The 21727-nt window shown below is 43.7% G+C and overlaps 1 protein-coding gene across 4 annotated transcripts in view; it reads left to right on the top strand.

Annotated features, from left to right (window-relative positions):
* The window catches only part of RGS12 (regulator of G protein signaling 12), an 881248-nt gene that overhangs the window by 783460 nt on the left and 76061 nt on the right, over positions 1-21727 (top strand). For all 4 annotated transcript variants that reach the window (XM_085642496.1, XM_085642494.1, XM_085642495.1 and 1 more), the window contains one exon: positions 16440-16510. In XM_085642496.1, coding sequence (XP_085498622.1) covers positions 16440-16510 — 71 coding nt within the window. The remainder of the gene's footprint in view (positions 1-16439; positions 16511-21727) is intronic.

The raw sequence follows: 21727 nt of genomic DNA, 5'->3' as shown, positions 1-21727 counted from the left end.
AATCAGTCATTTTGCAATAATTTCCACCTATACAATAAATAGCCTAATTTAAAAACAAGTCAACTTTTGGGGCCACCACTTACAAGAATGAGCTTACTAAAGCAAACTTTAAAAAGGAAATCCTGTCAGATATTTTCTCATTACCCTAAATACCGAGCCTTATTTGTCACTCTGTGGTGGCAGTCCTTATTTAAAACAGGCCTTTCAAGAGTTAAGATGCGAGTGCACAGATCATAATTGTTCCTTAATGTCCAATCTGGAAACATATGACCGAGGCTGCCTGTCTATAAGAGAAAGGCAGTCATGTGAAAAATATTTTAGTCTTGCATAATTTTTCCTTTTATTTCATTCATCTCCAACACCAATTAGACATACACTGATAACGTGTTGTCTGCTATTTTGACAGCATGATAAAGGTAATATCACGTCTGTGAAATTTAGTAATTGTGAACAAGTTCCAGCCAAGCGCTGTGCAAAGATCGCCGTCGTCACGACTATCTCTGTACTTGCACAGGAGAACTTGGTATTAAACGCTAAACAGACTGGTCAATACAACACAAAAACAAAACATATATAAAATACATATGCCAAGCCATCAGTATACCAAGCACAGAAAGCATAGACAATTGCACTAACATATATAAATGAGCAGCGATGCGCAATTACAGTACCTACAGCTCAGAGGCGAACATTCTGGCCTGCTTAATTTGTCAGGCTTATAATCAATAATTCATTTACCTGCCCTATACACCCCCATCTGAAATCACCGTGTCAAGTCTGACACACAGAATCAGCAATAATAATCAAAAACGAAGAACACACGAACCTGTTTGTTTTCTTTTATAAAAACAGAATCAGCAATAATAATCAAAAACGAAGAACACACAAACCTGTTTGTTTTCTTTTATAAAAATGAGCTATGCATTTTCGTCAACACAATGTACCCTAATGTCCCAGATGAAGACGCACCTCTCATCTCTCCTCACAGACTTTTAACCACTGGATCATTTATCCAATGCAACTGGTGGCAGCTTGTGGCCACAATTCAAAAATGTCTGAATTTGAAAATCGTTTTTATATAGGCACATAGCCCTTAAAATTCCAAGCAAGAGCAACATTTTACTTTCTGGCCAGAAGCAATATAGCATTTTCTAAAAAATAAAACAAATCTTCTCCATAGACATTTCCTCGGGGCACTCGTTTTGCACAGAATAGAACAAGGGAATCTTTCTCGACTTACATTTCTCAGCTGCCCTGTCTTATCAGAGAAGTTAAAAATAGCCCCTCAGCGCGGCCTGAGCCTGGGCTGCCAGCCATCTTTTTTTGTTTTTCCTACTCCTTGCCCCCAAGGCTCTCCGCCTGCAGGCATTACACAGATGCGATGTCAGAGAAGCTTTCTAAGCAGTGCCTCTGTTCTGCTCCTCTCACCGGCCCCCACCTACACTGGCTACAAGGTCAGAATCTGTCTCCGATTTCTGTATCACATTCTGCTCTACACAGCCCCCACCTTCTCCTCACTCTGAAGCTGCCAAAGACAAAAAGACTACTCAATTCCATAAAAACTGCAATAATTCGCTCAATTGAAAAATTATTTTTACATACAATTTGCACTCAGGGGGTCATAATCTCACCGACTTGACCCAGCACATTGGCTCACTGGACCACCAAGAACACAAACCTGTATTCTTGAACAATTTGCAAATTCGAAATACCCACAATTCTTTTTTTTTTTTTTTTTTTTTTTCAAGCTAAACTTTTCAACAATTACTTTTTCGTTAGCACTTTGTACATTAGGGGTGTCATCAAATCACAGGTGTTGCTCCTTCTCTAGCTACACCCCTCTCAATTTCCTATTGACAACGTAGTCAAATGTTGGACCATGTAAACACCAGCCATGCGCTGTTCATTTGGTGGGTGGCTCAAGAACCTTCGGGCTACTATATCATTATTATATCTATCGCGGTACTTGCGGTGGCACTCTAACTGGTCTTTCTACTGGGGCCACTCTTGCTAGGTCCTCTGAAAGGACGGGATAAATACCAGCAACGTCAGTATTTCTTTCTCTGTCAGCCTGCGCTCATTTTACCTACTCCAATTACTCCTGTAACATCTGTTCCTTGGCTTTTCCAGACTCCAGTCTACTCCTCTCTGCTTCATGAAACACTTACTCTGACCTACTATGTGACTCCTTGCGCCAAAACTCAATGGCATCCTTCCAAGCTGGTCTACATTTTCTCTTTCATAAGAGTGTTTCGTTGTCCATCTACTTGTTCTGCTTTTACTCGTATACCTTCCTCAACTAACACGTTTTCTCGGGCTTTTACGCCATAATTCAATGGCATCTGTCTGTTACTGTCTGGCTATCTTTTTCCATAATTCTTCTTCCACTCTCATGATGCAATCTGCATCCCATGTCCCAACTGCGGGCCACCTCTGACTTTCTGGTAAATCCCTGGTGCAGTCCACCCATAAATCAAGAAATAATACGGCATCTAGGCCATGCTTATGATACATAAAGTACCCTGGAGTGTCCCTAGGTGGAATGGGAACAGCTTCTTCGAGTACCCCTTTTTGAGAATTGATTTGATACCTGATTATTGAACACACTTAATACAATAAAACACGATAATGAACAGTCATTCATACCACAATATGTAGGACGTATTAACACATTTAACATTTAACATTTAAATGAGCAACAATGATGATGATGATCTAAGAAACTAGTCACTAAACATAATACTCGGCATTAACTGAATTATTCTGAATTTATATACTTGATATACTAGATATACTGCTAAACAGTACAGATACACTGCTGAAACAGTGCAGACCGGATTTGTGTACCCAAACCCGTCTTGACCGGCACAACCTATGTGCACGTCAGAACGCCTCCCCGGCAATGGTACTCACCGGGTAGCTCGGAACGGAAGGCCTCGGAACTGAACTGGACTGAACTGGACTGGACCGGACTGGACTGGACTGGACTCGTGACCTGGATACTTCGGAACTTCGGAATCTGGTGGGCCTCTGTATACCTCGGACACAGCTCTCTCGCAGGTGGGCTCTGGGTAGGACAATCTGCGTTCCTCACCGCCTCGTATGGATGCCTGGTCGCAGTCTGTCCCCTTCGTTGGCCTGAGGGAGTTGGCGGGAAGACCCGCGACATGCGCGCTTGAAGTCCATCACGGCTGTGGAAGGGGGCAAAACTGGACCTTCATCTCCGGCGTGTGGGGAAAGAGATTAAACTGTTCGGGCGCCATTCTGTGGTAATTAAAATATCACGCTCTCATAATTTCATAATATCAATAAGATCATGCATAAAGCAAGAGGCTGAGTCTGTGGTATCAGGTTCATAAAGGGATTTATTCCAATAACTCGAGTCAAAGGGAGAATATTTCCATCACCAAAAAAGGATCTGGAAGGGACTGAAAAGTATTCTCAATATTCTCCAAACATTATTCACAGAGTACAGTATATATACATTTCTCAATTGTACGTAAGCAAAAGAGCAAGAGAGAATGAGATAAGAGCATGTGGGCGTGTAAGTAGGCGTGAAGGTGGGCGTCCATGTGGGCGTCCACTTGATGATAATGGGTAATTTGTCATGTGTGGGTGGATACCTGGAGAATCCTGCAATGTCAGCAGAAATATTTGGCAGAGATGCGTGCGCAGTCGCATGACGTGTGATAGACGTGCAACTAGAGGGAGAAAGGGACTTGACATTTAGCTCTACATGTGGAGACAAAAGTCTGGGGTTATGTCAACCTAATCCCAAATCATATCTAATATCCTATGTTTAAAGAACTGTGTTATCCAAAAAGAAAGGTCTCTCGAACAAAATCTATTCTATACTGACTGTGAGTGCGTGTACAAGCGTCTAAGTGTCTACACTAAATGCGAGGGGGTAGGAATATTCCATGGTAACAGGGCTATGAATTACTTGCATGAGGACAGAGAAGCCGGGCCTTTTGCTCGGTAGCTGGAAGAATGTTTACTTAAACTACTAGACAGGAATGCATTGGGCAGGGAGCGGAGCAGATAATTTCCGAAGGTGAAATACAGTTCTTGGCAGGCAGCAAGCTGATGTCGGGCATCGTGAGCCGCGCAGAGGATGAGACAAAGTTCATGGTCACAGATGCAGGCTCGGACTGGAGCTTCAGAGACAGAAAGCAAGAAAAGCTTGATGACAGAATCAGGGCCTACTTGCCTGGACTGTAAAATGGCATAAGTGAACCATATAAAGGCGGTGGCCTTTCGTACTTAGGAATGGAATATCCGGCCCATTCATGGCGGATCAACAGAGGACATGTTAACGGTGGACGCACATGTATTTGCGTCTTCATAACTGGAACTGGAGGGAACATACATGTACTTGTAACATGCACATAGAACCGTTGGGGTCCAAGATAGGGGACATAACTGACCAGAAAAATCCATATTTCCACAGGGAGACGCCTTCTACAATTCCTCCCCATTTGGCAATCTATCACCACAGACAAATGGGTGTTAGGAATTATCAAACGTGGGTATTGCCTGGAGCTTACCTACAATTCTCCAAACATTCCACCACGTTCTCACAAGATGTCATCAGAACATTTACATCGATTCAGGAAGAGGTCCAATCTCTCCTCTCCAAAGTAGCCATAGGACCTGTGCCATTACCACATCAAGGGACAGGCGTGTACTCTCTGTACTTTCTCCTCCCCAAAAAGGACGGCTCCTTGAGACCTATTCTAGACCTCAGAGAACTAAACCTCTACATACTTTCAGAGCATTTTCACGTGGTAACACTTCAACAAGTGCTCCCACTTCTAGAGCAGGGCGATTTTATGTCTACTCTAGATTTAAAAGACAGATATTTCCACATCCTACACATAGCAAATACCTCAGATTCATGATAGCGGGCCATCATTACCAATCCACAGTACTACCGTTTGGAGTTACCACTGCTCCCAGGGTATTTACCAAATGCCTGGCAGTAGTCGCAGCACATCTGAGAAGACAACGCATCCATGTCTTCCCATACCTCGACAACTGGCTCATCAAAGCCAGCACTTACCAAATGTGTCTCCAACACACACAAATCACTATTCAATTACTTCACCAACTAGGGTTTACAGTAAATGCGTTGAAGTCTCAGTTCCAGCCTTCCAGCACACAAACTTACCTGGGAGACACGATAGACGCTCAGAAAGCTCTAGCCTCTCCCAATACAGCCAGGATTCACAGTATTCAGTCCCTTCTCACTCAATTTCAGCCCAATCAATCTTTACCAGCAAAAGTATTCATGCAACTTTTAGGGATGATGGTGTCTTGCATTATAATTGTTACCCACGCAAGAATTCACCGGCGTCCGCTTCAAGAATGCTTAGCAAGTCAGTGGAACAAGTCGCGGGTCAGTTGGCCGATCTAGTGTTGGTAGATGGCCGCACCCATCGCTCTCTGCAGTGGTGGAACCCTACAACATTTATCCAAAGGGTGGCCTTTGCTCGACCCTGTTCCACAGACAGTGCTAACAGCAGACGCATCGCTCACTTGTTGGGGTACTCACCTACAGACTCGCACAATCCAAGGACTGTGGAGCCTAAAGTACAAGAGCCTCCATATAAATCACCTAGAGCTACTATCAGTGTTTCTAGCGCTCAAAGCCTTTCAAACTCACCTAATAGGTAATACTGTCCTAGTCCTCACAGACAACATCAAAGGGGGGGCACTCTCTCCAACTGTCACACCTAGCACAAGCCATTTGGAAATGGGCCATACATCACAAAATGTATCAGCTAGCAGAACATCTTCCAGGAGTAAACAATCAATTGCAGACCTTCTCAGCAGACAAAGACAGCAAATCCACGAGTCATTCCGCTGGTAGTGCGGAGGCTCAGGCAATCATCCCTCAAACTGATTTTTATAGCTTGCACATGGGCACGTCAACCTTGGTTCACCACCCTGCTAGAGCTCTCAGTAGTTCCACACCAAAAGCTGCATCTCAACTCTAGTCTCCTCACTCAGAGCCATGGAAAAATCAGACATCCAAATCCCAAGGAACTCAAACTAGCGATTTGGCTCCTGAAGTCATAGAGTTTGGTTATTTAAAATTACCATCAGACTGTATGAATATCCTAAAGGAGGCTAGGAAACCTACTACTAGGGCATGTTATGCAGTAAAGTGGAAACAATTTGTTATATACTGTAACAATAACAATATAAACCCCCTTGATGCTTCAGTGCAAACATCTGTTATCTATTACACTTACAGCAATCTGGATTAGCCTACACATCCATTTGATTGCATTTAGCAGCAGTAGCTGCATACCTACAAAACAGACAACCCGTATCTCTATTCAGAGTACCAGTGATTAAAGCCTTTATGGAAGGACTAAAGTGAGTAATGCTACCAAGAGCTCCACCTGCACCAGTATGGAACTCGAACATAGTTATTACAAGGCTAATGGGTCCACCTTTTGAACCAATGCACAAGTGTCAACTACAATTCCTCTCTTGGAAGGTTGCTTTTCTTATCGCAATCACTTCCTTAAGGATAGTTAGTGAACTCCAGGCACTAACTATACAAGAGCCTTCCTTTCAACTTCATAAAGACAAAGTGGTTCTTCGAACCAATCCCAAATTTCTACCTACATTGGTTTCTGCTTTTCACATCAATCAATCAGTTGAGTTACCCGTGTTCTTTCCTCAACCTGAATTTGTAGCAGAACAAGCTCTACACACATAAGAGCTCTTCTATATTATGTTGAAAGAACAAAAGATTTTCGTAAAACAAAACGGCTTTGTTGCTTTTTCGCCACCACACAAAGGCAATCCCATATCTATATCATGTATTGCCAGATGGATTGTAAAATGTATACAAACATGCTATCTGAAAGCGAAAAGAATATTGACAATACCCCCTAGAGTGCATTCCACACACAAAATAAGGGCTACTATGGCCTTCTTAGGGAATATTACCTTAGCTGACATCTGTAAGGCCGCAACATGGTCTACACCGCACACATTGACCAAACATTATTGTGTCGATGCGCTAGCGAGGCAACAAGCTAATGTAGGCCAGGCAGTACTTAAAACACTTTTTCAAGCAACAGCTACAGGTTAGATACCGCTTTGGGAGTTACTGCTGTATAGTCTATGCAAAGCATGTGATCTACAGCTCACATGCCTCGAACAGATAATGTTACTTACCCAGTAAGCATCTGTTCTTGACATGTAGAGCTGTAGATTCACATGCACCCACCCGCCTCCCCAGGTACCTATACCTGTTTCAGTCTTCTTACTTTATATTCATACGCATGGACATCTCTATTCTACCTTTACTAACTCCATTATCACCCTCTGCGGTGAAACAATCTAACAATGGAGTCAACCATGCGCACTATCATCGAAAGGAGGGGCCACCTACCTCGTGAATGGAAAATCTTCTCCGGAGAAAAACAACTTGCAAACATCCGGACCCATCACTAGATGTCAGGAGTATGGAAAGCATGTGAATCTACAGCTCTACATGCCAAGAACAGATGCTTACTGGGTAAGTAACATTATCCTTTCATCAGCCAGTATGGCTTGAAGTCGACTAGTGCCTGCTAGGACGCCACATCCATGCATTGATGGACTCAGCTAGGGATGTTATTCCTAAACTGCCAGAGGATGTCCAGGGCCAGTTTGCGGGGGTGCTGTCGGACACTCAAGCGGCGGCCCGTAAGGTTAATCAGTTCAGACTTGACACGGCTGACTCCGTTGCTATGGTGATGTGCTCATCAGTGACAACTAAGAGGCACACCTGACTTAGAGGATCAGGTTTCTCTCCACATGTTCAGTTCACACTGCTGGATCTTCCGTTTGATGGCTCTAGACTCTTTGGGAGAAAGGGGGATTCAGCGCTACAGCATTCTAAAGATAGTAGAGCTACCGCTAGATCTCTAGGTTTGCAATCTCAGCATAGGGGTTTTGGATACCAAATATTTCGGGACTTTGGAAAGGCTGCTCTATTTCAGGCCCGACAGCAGCAGCAACAGAACCCACTATTTAGAACATACAGAGGGAAGGGAAGGGGTCATCTGCGATGGTCTGCTCGCTAACAAGTCTCCTCCTCCTCCTGTTGCCAGACTGGCTCTGCAGGGAAGCAGCTCTAGATCCCCCATCTTGGAGCATGTTGGACCCGTGGGAGGTCGGGTGCCCCATTTTCTACAAAATTGGAAATCTGTTACATCAGATCTTGGGGGTTTGAATCTTGTAGAAAATGGGTACGCCATTTCTTTCCGGGAGTTTCCCCATCGCCAGGGCTGGTGTTCGGAGGACCATCTGTTGCTCCAAGATGTTGACCCTAGCTCAGGTTCTACTGGTGCTTCAGTATGAAGACTAGATGGTGTTGATCGATTTACAGGATGTTTACTTACGCATTCCCATCCTGGAGTCGCATCGGAAATATCTCCTTTTTATGGCGGGGTCTCAATGCTACCACTTTTTGGTCCTCCCGTTCAGTCTTACATCTGCACCACGGGTCTTCACAAAGGTGAGGGCGGTGGTGGCAGCACATCTCAGAAGGTCGGGGATTCCTGTTTTTCCCTATCTGGACGACTGGCTGCTTAAGGCAAAATCACCAGAGATGATGCTTCGTCATCTTCAAGTAACAACACAGCTGTTGTTCGACTTGGGTTTTTCAATAAATGTACCAAATCTCACCTGGTGCCCTCTCAGCCCAACTTGTTCATAGAGGCAGTACTGGAATCTACTGTGAGTCATGCTTTCCCGCCTCTTCAGAGGATTCTAGACATCCAAGCTATGATTCCAATGTTTCAAGATGGAACGGCTGTTCCAGTCCTAAAGGTTCTGCGCCTGCTCGGTCTGTTCGCTTTCTGCATACTGTTGGTCAACCATGCACGCTGGCACATGAGGGCACTACAGTGGTGCCTCCGCAGGCAGGGGTTTTAACACAATGGGGCTCTCAGGGAGGTGGTCAATCTCCAGAGACACTGCAGCGGAGCTGTTATGGTGGAGTGTTCCAGGCAACCTGTCTCGAGGGAAGCCGTTTCAACTCCCTCTCTGGTGGCCACAGTGATAATGGATGCCTCCACTCTGGGGTTCGGTGCTCATCTGGGGGTTCTGGAGATCAAGGGTCTTTGGTCTCCAGAGGTGAGATTGATTCAGATCAATCTTCTAGAATCGCGGGGGATACGTTTGGCACCCAAGGCCTTTCTTCCCTTCCTCCGATGTCAGTCAGTTCAGGCCCTGACGAACAACACTACCTCGATGTGGTACATAAACAAAGAGGGAGAAGTAGGGTCATTCGTCTCTGCAGATTGGCTCTAGGACTCTTTTCCTGGGCTCAGGGCCATCAGATTTATTTAATTGCAAATCATCTGGATGGGGTGCAGAATGTGCGTGCGGACAGTCTGTTGGCAATACTTGGCCGATCATGAGTTGTGCCTTCATCCGGAGGTGGTCCATCAAATTTTCAGGATGTGGGGGTTTCCTCGGCTGGACCGGTTTGCCACTCACGAGAACGCGCACTGCGCGTTCTGCAGTCTACAGTATCCGATGCGGGGAGCGTTGGGGGGCGCGTCTCAATTAGATTGGGGCGTCCAGCTTCTTTTGTTCCCTCTCATACCCTTGATTCCTCTGGTTCTGAAGATAATTCGTCAAGACCGAGCCCAAGTCATATTGATTGCCCCGGATTGCCCAAGAAGGGTGTGATACAGAGACCTCATTCACTTCTCATCGCACCCTCTGATCCGTCTCTATCTCAGGAAAGATCTCCTCTCGCAGTCGCTGGGGCAGGTTCTACATGCCACCTCCAGAGCCTGCACCTTCATGCCTGGAGATTGAATGGGGCAACCTGAGTTCTTTTCCCCAGCGGATGTGGTGGATGTTATATTATTGTCCAGAAGACACTCCACCAAATCTGTCTATTCTGGTAGGTGGGCCATGTTTGTTAAATGGTACTGAGAAAGATCAGTTGATCCTTTGCAGGCCCATTTGTCAGATATTCTGAGTTTCGCTCTTTCCTTGGCTCAGCAGGGTTTTGCTGTGGCAACTCTTAAAGGCTACTTGTCTGCCTTGCCGGCCTTTTATTGCTTACCAGACCAACCCTCGTTGTTTAAGTCTCCTATAGTCATGAGATTCATTAAGGGTCTCACTACCGGATTTCCTCCCTCTCCGTTTGTTATGCCTCAGTGGATTTAAATGTATTTCTTACTTTCCTGAACGGGTCTCCCTTTGAGCCGCTACATAGTTGTCTGTTGAGGCTTCTGTCATTCAAGACAATTTTTCTGATTGCGATTACCTCGGCTAGGAGGGTTAGTGAGCTACAGGCTCCTAGTTCTAAGCCTCCTTTCACCTCTATTCATGCATATTGGATCAGAACTGATGGAAGGTCTATTCCACTCCTTTCCACCTAGGGCAATCTATCACTCTACCCACTTTCTATCCTCCCCCTCACCCTTCTAAGGAGGAAAGACTTCACCGCCAGGACGTTAAGTCGGTGGTCAGCTTCTACCTGGACAGGTCTAAAGACTTCAGGTTGGATGACCAACTCTTTATTGGATACGTGGGAAAAATTAAGGGCAAGGCTGTCCACAAGCAAACACTGTCCAGGTGGATCATCCTCTGCATCAAGATCTGCTATGCCTTGGCCAAGAAGGAGCCTTCTGAAGGTTTTGGAGCTCATTCCACTAGAGCTAAGTCTTCTCCTTCAGTTTTGGCTAAAGGTGCCCCTGTTGTAGACATCTACAATGCGGCAACTTGAGCCTCCCTCCACACATGTTGCGAAGCATTACTGCTTAGATTCAGTGGTGACTGTGCTGCAGGATTTTTTGGTATAGGTAGGCGGACACCCTCCTCCAGGTGCGGGACTGCTTGGGGATTCAATTCAAAAGGTGAGGAATCCACAGGCACATGTACCCATCAGAAGAACAAGTTACTTACCTTCGGTAATGCTTTTTCTGTTGGAAACAGTATCTGCCTGTGGATTCCTCACTGACCCACCTGCCTCCTGTTGTTTGCCTACTTATACCGAAAATAATTTTGGGTATGACATTCTTACATTCCATTGTCATTTGAAATGAGATGCTTGTCGCTAGGAAATGTCTATATTTAAGAATTTTCAGTTGTCTTTCTTTGAATCGTATACTGTGTATATTTGTGCATATGTTCTATACTGTGTATACTTGTGAAATGTTGTTGGTTCACCCCTTCGCCTCGAAGGCACGGAAAAAATTGGTGGAACTGACATCAGCACGCTGACTAGGTCTTATGGCTCCAGTGACGTCACGTGGAGTTATGAGCGGAGCCGTATAATTGTGACGTCCTCATCAATGTGGGAGAGCTATGAAAAAAGTTTCCTTGTAATGCTGCGCAAGGGGTTATTCAAAAGGTGCAAATACTGTATCCACCAGAAAAAGCGTTAACGAAGGTAAGTAACTTGTTCTTCCGGATCCTTTTGACAGGTCCACAGGTATAATGTTGTTCTTCGAATCAACCCAAAGTTCCTCTCTAGGGTAGTGTTGCCCTTCCATCTTAACCAGACCATATCACTTTCAGTCTTCTTCCCAGTCAGATTTTGTGGCAGACTTTCTCCCTCAAGGTGAAGAGGGTCTTCCACGCCCCTCCTAGGCACTACTTTACTTCCAAAAAGATCACTACTATAGCCTTCTTAGCCAACATCCCTTTAGCCAATATTTGCAAAGTAGCCACCTGGTCAACTCCATATTCTTTGACATAACATGATCATATGGCCATCTTGGCCCATCAGCAATTCTACTTGACCAAGCCATTTTAAGGATATTCCACACACCTGCATCGTCCATATGCTAGCCACTGCAACTTGGAGGATATTGATATACAGTCTATGCTAAGCATGTGTATCTAAACCTCAGATGTTTCAAATGGAATATGCTACTCAACCTGTAAGCTTCTCTTCATAGAATGTAGTGTTGTAGATTCACACAAACTCATCCTCCTCCCCGGATGAGTGTACCTCCTGCATATCTTCTCATAATCACTATACTTGCTCTATATTGAACTGCGGCTCCTCTTTTTCGCTAGATCGTTAATGGCGATTCAACGGCAGTGCGAAATCCTGAAATGACAGAGCCACATCGTCAACTTCCTTGTGAAGAAATGTGGTGGATATATATATATATATAATGTATATATCTACGGATTGATAGATATACACTTAACCTTTTAAAAAGTAATTTTTTTCAAAGAAACCAAGGATTTTTATCACCATATTTAAAGGTCATAATGGCTAATTTTCAACTACTTACTTTATAAAAGAAACCGATTTTAATACCGATTTTTTTCTTTTCTTTTCTTTTCTTTTTTCTTTTTTCTTTTTCACTAGAAACAGCATAGTGACAGTCACTCTTTAACAAACTTTTTGTTTAAAAGAAGGGTCAAAGAAAATAGAGAAAATGTCGCCTAACAGTCTGAAATGCCGTGGAACATTGCAGGTACTCCTTTAATGAATACATAATAAATAGAGATAGCTACAGAGAGATATATGGATAAAAGGAAGCAAGGAACTCTCGATAGTTACCAAGTTTAGGTGGAGAGTAGCTCCTTTATATGGAGCACACTACAACAACAACAACAACATTCTGAATCTGCTCATGTCAAATGTGTTTTTCCAGCACAGATTTTAAGCATAGGATTAGAGAGTGACCAAGCCTTTTGCCATTTTTACAACAAAGTCTTTTAAGCATATGCCATCCACAATGAGCAGAGAAATGACAAAAACCTTTTACTTCTCCAGGCACAGTATTACAGCCTTGGATTTTATTCATTTTAGGTTGGCCTGGATGCTATATTTCCCATAGAACAAAATACACAGCTACAGCCAAAATGGCCGAACAGATTTACACCAAATTTGACAGAAAGCTTGATAATTTCCCAGAAATCGTGTTTTTTGTGATTTGGTGTATATCCATTCAGTTTTTACTAAATTAAGCTTTAAAATGTATGTATATATAGGAAAGCTGAGGATTGGCAGCCCCAAGAGATCAACCCTGTCCTCAAAAATGTTAAAAAAAAAAAAAATCAGCCGCTCATTTATTATTGGCTGCTCCCAGCTAAGAGCACCCCATAATGCCCCTCAAGGGCTGATTTACATATTTATAGCTGCTTTTTGATGCTCTAATCTGGCCAGGTGAACCTCTAACATGTTTGTTGTGGGTGGCTGCAGAGAGCACAGCAAAACCCCGGGATTTTCTTTTTTTGAACTACACGTTTCCAGTGTCATTAGATGCACGACCTTAGCCACCATATTTGTTTTAAGCACTCGGCACGGAGCTGCATGCTCTTCTGCTGGAGTGCAGGAACCCCTTATGGTTGGTTCTATGGCTTCGAAAATGTAAGACTCCCCACATGTTTGTGGTTGTTTCAAAGAAAAATGCTTTATTGAGTGAAAGTGATTATTATTAAGCATTACCATGTATATACATGGAAATACATTGGATTAGAGTAATTGATCAATAATGTTGATTTATTGGCAAGTTAATACTTCAGCTTTAAATATGTTGATGTGCTGACCGCTTGATGAAGCCAAACAGCCTGCTTTTTATATTTTAGTGTTCTGGCCCTTCGAAGAAGCATATGGGTCTGTCTTGCTTAAAATGACAACCTGTGTTTTATTACATTGTGGTTGGGGGCGGGGGGCTCACACAAGAAGTTGGGCACAGTGCCTGACCGCATGGCTGCTGGATGTGTTTTGTAAGTGCCATGACAGCCACTACTGTACCTGAACCAGTAGGACTATGAGAGAAAACAAAAGCTATGGGACTCATGCTAAAAGGACAAGTATGTCTCCAATTGTGTGAGGGATCCTTTCAGTGAGTAATGACTAGTTCCTTCCACAATAATCCAGTGTAATCCTGTGTATTTAGTAACCATAATGCTTTGCAAGATCTCCCATTAGCAACCAACAGTTGTATGCTCATGCAGTAATGTTCAGTCCTTAAAATACCGTGGACAAGAGCACTCTGTGAGAATGCAGCATCCCCTATGCCTCTTCAGCAGTGGAAAGATTTTGTAACGTTACTCACTGGTTTAGGTAAATATCTGTCACAACCTTGAGTAAAAAGTTTTTTATCCTTATTGTACTACTGTTCTTAGAAAATAGTCAACAACAAATCTAACTTCAACGCCTGCAACTGACCCGATATTGACATTAGAATTCCTATTTTTACAGTGAAAACCTTCAAACAGCATTTTGTAGAGTCACAAAAAAACACCATCACGTGCTCGAATAATACGTTCAAATAATGGGTGGCAAAGTTAAACTCAACTGAGGAATCTACACTTGACTGGGCCGATTAGAGATAACTAGAATTATTGAAAGTTCCTCATATCGATTTAGGACCATCCAATGCTTAATTCGAGCTGGTAGTTTCCGGTGCTCTGCGGCAGCACTTAATCATCAACACCGGCACTTGAGCACCAGTTACGGACACATTCATTTATGGTAGGCATAGGGAAATTAAGTGATTCGCCCAGAATCACAGGATGTTGAGCAGACGCCGAGACTCGAACCTGCTTCCCCAGCTCCGAAGTCAGCAGCTCTGGCCATTACGCCACATGCTCTCCCCACTTGTAGGGTTTGTTGTTTCTGTGTTAGGCAGCACTAACAGGAGAAATGGGCTGGTCGAAGCTGCCTCCTGACAAGAGCGCCGGCACTTTTATTTTTACAAATTAACCACTGGGACCATCGCAATTGTAGAGAAGAAAAAAATAATAATCCTGCTGGACTGATCAAGAGTTAAACATTCAGTTTCCCAATGCTCTTTTTATTGGAAATCTCTGAGAAAGAAAACCTAGTGAATTTCACAGACGCCAACTCCGTATGAGTATTATAATAAACAGGCTGTGTACAGGATACCATTTCTGTGAGACAGGCTATCAAATTCATGTAAGTTGACCTCTAATGGGTTTCCACAGTAAGGCATTCCTCTACACCAGCGGTTCTTAGCGTTTGACTCCTGTGGATCCCCACTGAATCATTACTGGAATCCAGGGACCTCCAATGAGTCATTATTGGAAGCCGGGTACCTGCAACTTAAGCAACTTCTATTATTTGAACCTCTAAACAATACAAAAACAAGTATAATCCAAACAAATGGACAAATAGGGAAGACTTTTTTTTAATACTCAATCAAATATAGATATGTTTTGCAAATGTTCAATTTTGCTTCTTTAATTGTATAAACGTTTTAAATGTATTAATTGCAAAATTACTTAACGTGTTAAACAGTCGCGGACCCCTTTAGTAGGCCTCGTGGACTCCCAGGGGTCCTCGGACCACAGGTTAGGAACGAATAGTTACCTATAATCCTAATTGCTCTCCTGGGGAAGCTTCTAAACAGTCATTAGCACTGAACAGTCCCGCCCACCCATAAGATACTTTATATATATATGGTGAAAAGGTCAGTTAAAACATAACTTTTCAAAACCACTGAAATTCACCAGTTAACTCCAATAACTATAACTTGTGCCCTAAAATAACAAACTCTCGCCCCACCATGCATAGTGTTATCAATTGTCATTTCAGATCTCATTAGGGATGTTATGAATGCAGGCATTGAACATGTCATGAGTGATGCAATATGTGAGGGTACAAACAGTACATGGTGCCTAACCACTCGCCACGCACAGCCATGAGGTTAGCTTTGCTTAAGTGTCAATGTTTGCAGCCTATTTGAATATATTTACCATTATACTGCTGTGGACTTGTCAATGTAGAACTCCCAGCTTGACTACCGGGATGATTCAAGCATGTGAATCTATGAAAGATGCCAAAACTGGAGAACTGCTGTTACTGGTAAGTAACTCTTTTCCTCCATTATTTATGGTTTTGTGTGGTGTGAAAAAAGATACAGTGCCTTTACTATAACCTTAGAATAGATCCTCCCCTGACAGCATGAAACATTTTCTGGTACTCTGCCAAATTGAAAAAGGAATAGTATGCATAAAAATGTAATATAATTTTTATTACTGTTTTTGTGGTAGCAAAGAGGGTATTTTTTGGCATTGAGGTATAGGTTTGCTATGGGTCCAGAGATGTTAGACTTAGCTCTTAAGAATAGTGCACCAGGCTTCTGCAGTTATTTAGTAGTTTATGGTTTGGGGTTAAAATAGATTTATTCATGTAAGGAGTAGCAAAGGTCTGCTAAATATAACATCAGTAGTTGTAGACACGGCTTGCTTCTTAATGGCATCCTGGGTAGCAAGTCTCTTTTCATGAGTTATGCTTACATATATGCAGTTTATCCTAACACTTGCTTCGCTTGGTTTTAAACCTGTAGTATATGAACAGTAAACTGCTCAGTGTGGAAACTTGACTATTTGCAAGTTCTAATGCCTGCTCAGTATATCAACCTCCCCCCATAATGCATGCATATAATACAGTGAAATAATTTATTTTTTTCCTGCAGACAAACAGAAAAGTGCTTCAACAAAACCAAATACAGTGGTAACTGGCAATTCCAGAAATCAGATGTTTACGGTAATATTCATGTTGCAATTTAATTTCTGCTACGAAAGTTTCTTCTGATGTGTGGTGAAATGAAAGCCTTTCCACACAATATCATGTCTTTGTTTAGCATGCTTCAGATTACCAACTCGATGAAATGCCCTAGAAGTAAGATGAGGCGTGTAAAGAGTTGTCCTCCTCTCATGGCCCTGGCCCTTTTGTGCATGTGGCTAATTTGCTTTTTATCTCCCAGGATTACTGGAGTCAATTTCACATTTTGTTTGACTTTACTGAGGTGCTTCATCAAGCTCACAGAGTTATTAGCACCTTTTAGTGTTTTCTTCAGTTGTGTAGCTACATGATAATGCCAAGCAGGATGCCAATAGGGGTCTGTGTTCCCTGTTTTTTGGGTGTTAAATGAACCCAATTCTGTTGCTTCAGGGACCTCAGTCCCTATTTCGATAGAATTAATGTCTGGTTAGTTTCTCTCAGAAAAAAAAAAAAAATAACTGGACTCAAAAATTCAGAATGTTTCCGCTTTTAAAATGCCTGAGCAGGAAAACGAAAGAGAAACTGTTCACAATTGCAGCACCTAGAGAAAACAAGCATTTCCAATGCAATCGGTCTCACATTTACACAAGTTTAATCTATTGGTATTGTAAATGACAATGCCTTTTATTTATGTTTTAAAAATGAATAAAAAATAAAAGGCATTGTTATCTGCAATGTGAATAGCTCAAACTCGTGTAAATGGGAGACCTATTGCATTGCAGATGCTTGTTCAGTATTGACTACAGTGTTCGACCAGATAGCCCCATGTTTGCCACAGTATGTCCTAAAAATGCCAGACATGTCCCCAAGAAGTGGAGGGTCAACAAAAAAAAAAAAGATTCGCTCCAGCCGCCGCAGCCTGCACCGGGCATTGGGTAAGCCTCAGGAGAGTGAGGCTAAGACACATTATGTAGTTGTTCTAAACAAAACGAGAAGTGTGTTAATTTTGTCTATTGCGTGTTATTTTGAGTAATTTTAAAGCCGCACTCTCTCTGTAAACGTGACGTGGCTGGTGCTGGCTTTGCAGACACAGAGGTAGTACACAGTTTGAATGAACGTAAAGGTTTTGACTTTCTAGAAAAGTGACGGCTCCGGCCCAACCACCGCTCCTTTCATCATGCTTTAAATTAATAGCAGGCTCCATGCAGAGATCTTGCACGTCCTGCACCGGAGAGAGGTCCACTGTGCTGTCTGCTAGCTGTCGCAAAGAGCACTACTATTCGTACGGCTGGTACTGCACTTGTTGTGAGTGCGGCGCTGTGTGTGTATGTGCACATTTGGAACTTTCAACGCTGTATTTATACCCCATAACCCTGCCAGCAACTGAATGATTATGCCCCTCACTTGACTTTAGGGCTAGGGTGGCACACTTAATTTTTCACAGCCAGTGTAGGCGCCGCATGCGTTGCGAGTATGGCGTTGTGTGTGCGCAGCGTGCAGATATCTTTGCATTACCGTAATCTTGCCTGCAACTGATATGATAAGATTATGCCCCTGGTCATAATCCTTTACTTTGTGTCACACGATCGACCCATTCCCTTTCTACCTTCCATGGTTCTCCCATTTCATCTTCAACGGCGTCCTTCTCAGTCCAGAAAGAGAAAGCATAAATAAGCTGATAAATATATATCCTTGCAAGCACTTCAAAACTACTGATTTTACTGACTAATGAAACACAACAAAGATAGGGTTAAAATACATACTTGATTAAATGCAGAGGTCTTCTTTCGTATGAAAGAAATCAGAAAGCTTCCCAATAAAAGTGACGAGTACACGCTACCATGAAGTGCGGATTCAAGATGTTATTTGTAGTAGTTGAAGGAGACCGCTTTATTCCATGTGTGAAGCGAGGCTCGGAGCTGCAATAAATGTGTTGTGCTCCTGCCTCTAACTCCTTTTTATTGGCATGTACGTCAGTTTAACAGTAAAATAATGATATTATAATATGGGATACTGGCAGGTGGCTCGTCCACGACTGAGTGCTCAGATTGAGCTGTACCAGAAATTGCAAGTTGTGTGACATATACATAGACAGCTCCTTAGAGCGAAGTGAACAGAAGTAACCTCTCTAAGCTCAGCTGTTCAGGGCGTCCCTTCAGGTAAACAGACTGACAGCCATTTCAAGCACTGGCTTCCGCATTACTCCTCCCACTTCAGACGAAGCTTGCCCAATTCGCTCACAGGCTCTGACATGGGGCGTAGCTGAGGGAAGCTGGATGCGTACTACCTATGGATTACACAGGGGAGGGGGCGTTCCCAAAGTCGCTCGAGGTGGAGGGTCGTGGCTCCAGAGTGCCATCTCCCACCCTGTAAATATATACTTAATAAAATTATGAGGTTTTCTTTCGTATGAAAGAAATAAGAAAGCTTCCCAATAAAAGTGATGAGTACACACTACCATGAAGTGCGTATTCAAAATGTTATTTGTAGTAGTTGAAGGAGACTGCTTTATTCCATGTGTGAAGCAAGGCTCGGAGCTGCAATAAATGTGTAGTGCTCCTGCCTCTAATTCCTTTATATTGGCATGTACGTCGGTTTAACAGTAAAATAATATTATATTATGGGGTACTAGAGACAAGGACACAGCGTGAAGAGATGCAGCGCGCATGCACTGCAACGCTAGGCGAGTGGCGAGGGCCTATGGGAGACAGGGCGGTCACCAACCCCACTTCCAAAGAAACCCGACAGAAAACCAACGACTATAGATCTCGCAAGCGAGCAGCTCATGCACTGCAACGCAGGCGAGACCTAATAAGCGACAGTGCATGCGCTGCAACGCAGGCGAGACCTTAAAAGAGGACTGTGGCTTTATATTTGGTTTCTAATGTCATGAAACCTCATTTGGCATAGAGAGCTGTACTCAAGAGGCACCGGTTTCTTTATGTTCTGTTTATTGTTCCAGCTTGTTTTATACATCTTTTTTAGTATTGATGAATAATGTTTTCTCACTCTTTCTTTAGGATTTAATTTCCACTGTATGTTTTTCTTTTGTGGAACATTTTTCTCATTTGTTTATTTCTACAGATACGTGATGTTGTATAGACTTCTTTCCAGTCAATTTTACCATCAAACGCTGCTCATCGGGCAGGTTGTCTTGTTTGTAAAAACAATTTATGAAATACTATTCTACCTTATGCTGGTCCACTGTTGAACTTGTGCCTTTTGTAGATTTTGGTTGATTCTAATTTTCTTTTGAAAATTGTCGACCTATGTGTTTTAAATGGGTCCGAAGTGTATGCTCAGATTTTACCAAATAAATAGGACAAGAGCAAAAAAGCAAGCAAACTAAAAGAAATGGCTAGCAAGAACCAACTTTCCACCTATGAACCATAGGTGCAGTCTCCACTTGTCTAAGAATGGTGAGGCAAAACCTTTCCATCCAAGTCCTGTGGCACCTGGGTCTCTGGTGCTATGTGCTCTCAAGACATTTTTGTTGCCATTATCTTCTGATGAAAAGTTTTTCTGAGTTATCCGTGCCACTAAGCCATGTACAGCACCTTTGGTGTACATTGGTGCCGATAGGTGTATGGAATAGCTCTTAGATCCGAGTCTGTTGAACTTCCACATGCGGGGTAGTGCTTCCAAGCAGGAGCGAATGCAGACCAAAGAAGCACAGGCTCCAAGCCTGAAACACTGTGTACATTAGACATGATTTGATCTTCATCCAGCATGCCCACAGAATGGCTTGATAAGTAAACTTTGCAGTTGATTTCCGTTCTGGCCTAAACCCACTAATGCGACTTCTGTTTACAGTAACCAATCCTCTCCTGTTTAGATATGGTAGATTGGAAAGTTGCGGACTTAGCCACTAACTTAATAGTATTCTATGTCTTCATTCCTAATGATGAGTGTATGTATTTGTATGTGTATGTTTGAGGCATATGAGCTGCATATTACACACTATGCATAGATCGCCATCTGGTGTTGGGCCCAGATGTATGCACTTGTTTTTTGTCTTGGAAAGTCTTTGGAAGTCACGAGGTAGGTGACTCCTCCCTTGGATCATAGTGCACATGGGCATCGGCTCCATCCAGATTTTTTTCCGCCATCGGGCTCGGATGTGTTCTCGCGCTCCAGTTCAGAACCGTTAACGGTTTTCTCTTACGACGCGCAATCCTTCCCTTCTCGACGGTATTGTTTTGATCGCGTTTTCCCAATCCACACGACTCTTCAACTTCGAAGTCTTCGATTCCGGTCGTCGACGACGGCCTTCGGGCCTACCTGGGCAGCTCATGGAAAGGACGCCATTCAAAAAGTGTCCTCGATGTGGGTCGAAGTTTCCCCACACCGACCTGCATGAGGTGTGCAACCTCTGCCTCTCACCGGAGCACGAGGCCAGAGACTGTCCTGCTTGCGCCTCCTTCCGCTCCAAGAAGACCATCCGGGACCGACGAGCTAGAAGAACAATGACTCGCTCGTCATCTTCGATCCCCGACGACATCTTCCCAGAAGGCGTCAATGATCCAGAGCAAGGTCGGGTCGAAAAAGGCCTCATCAGCGCCTCCGAAGCAGATGACTCCGACGTCAAGGACATCACTTCAGCTCAGATGGCCATGAGTACAGACGTCGACCCCGACCCCAACCCCCCCTCGACAGTATCAAAAAAGGCTTCAGTACCACCTTCACCTTCGGGCCTAGGTGCACACCGAGAGATTGCTTCCCATGCCCCACCTTCGGGCCCGGTAAAGAAGCCTACTAAGCCCTTAGGTGACTCCGCCTCTAGTCAGCCTACCCTCGGTGCCGAAACACATACACAGGCACCGAAAAAGAAGACGCCCTCTTCCTCATCCACGCCGACCGCTGCTTCGACATCTAAGCACTCGGTGTCGAAGGCTACCACCGGTTCCTCGGCACCGACAACACCCTCGGAGCTGACCAAAAAACGGCAACCAAAGGGCCCGACTCCCATTCTTCGAAGCCGAAGACCTCGGAACCGGATAAACAACAGGTTCCATCGGACAAAGACACTGCAAAACTGCATGGTTCCAAACCCAGAACCGCTACCGAGTTGGCGCCGAAAAAGCATACGGCACCGAAGCCGTCGACTCCGAAGGATCTGCCTCCCACAGAAGAACTGTTTCGCCCAGATCCTACCCAAAAGACTCTTGTGAAGGATCCTAAGACTGGTCACTTAATGCTTAGCATCAAGAAAAGACACAAGGGATGTCGAAATAAGTACTGCCAGTAGGTCTAACGTTG

This window comes from Triturus cristatus, chromosome 2_2 (genome assembly GCF_964204655.1).
Source record: "Triturus cristatus chromosome 2_2, aTriCri1.1, whole genome shotgun sequence".
In the NCBI taxonomy this organism is placed as follows: Eukaryota; Metazoa; Chordata; class Amphibia; order Caudata; family Salamandridae; genus Triturus; species Triturus cristatus.
Note: the sequence above shows the minus strand (reverse complement) of the source record. Positions and strands in the feature narration are given on the sequence as shown.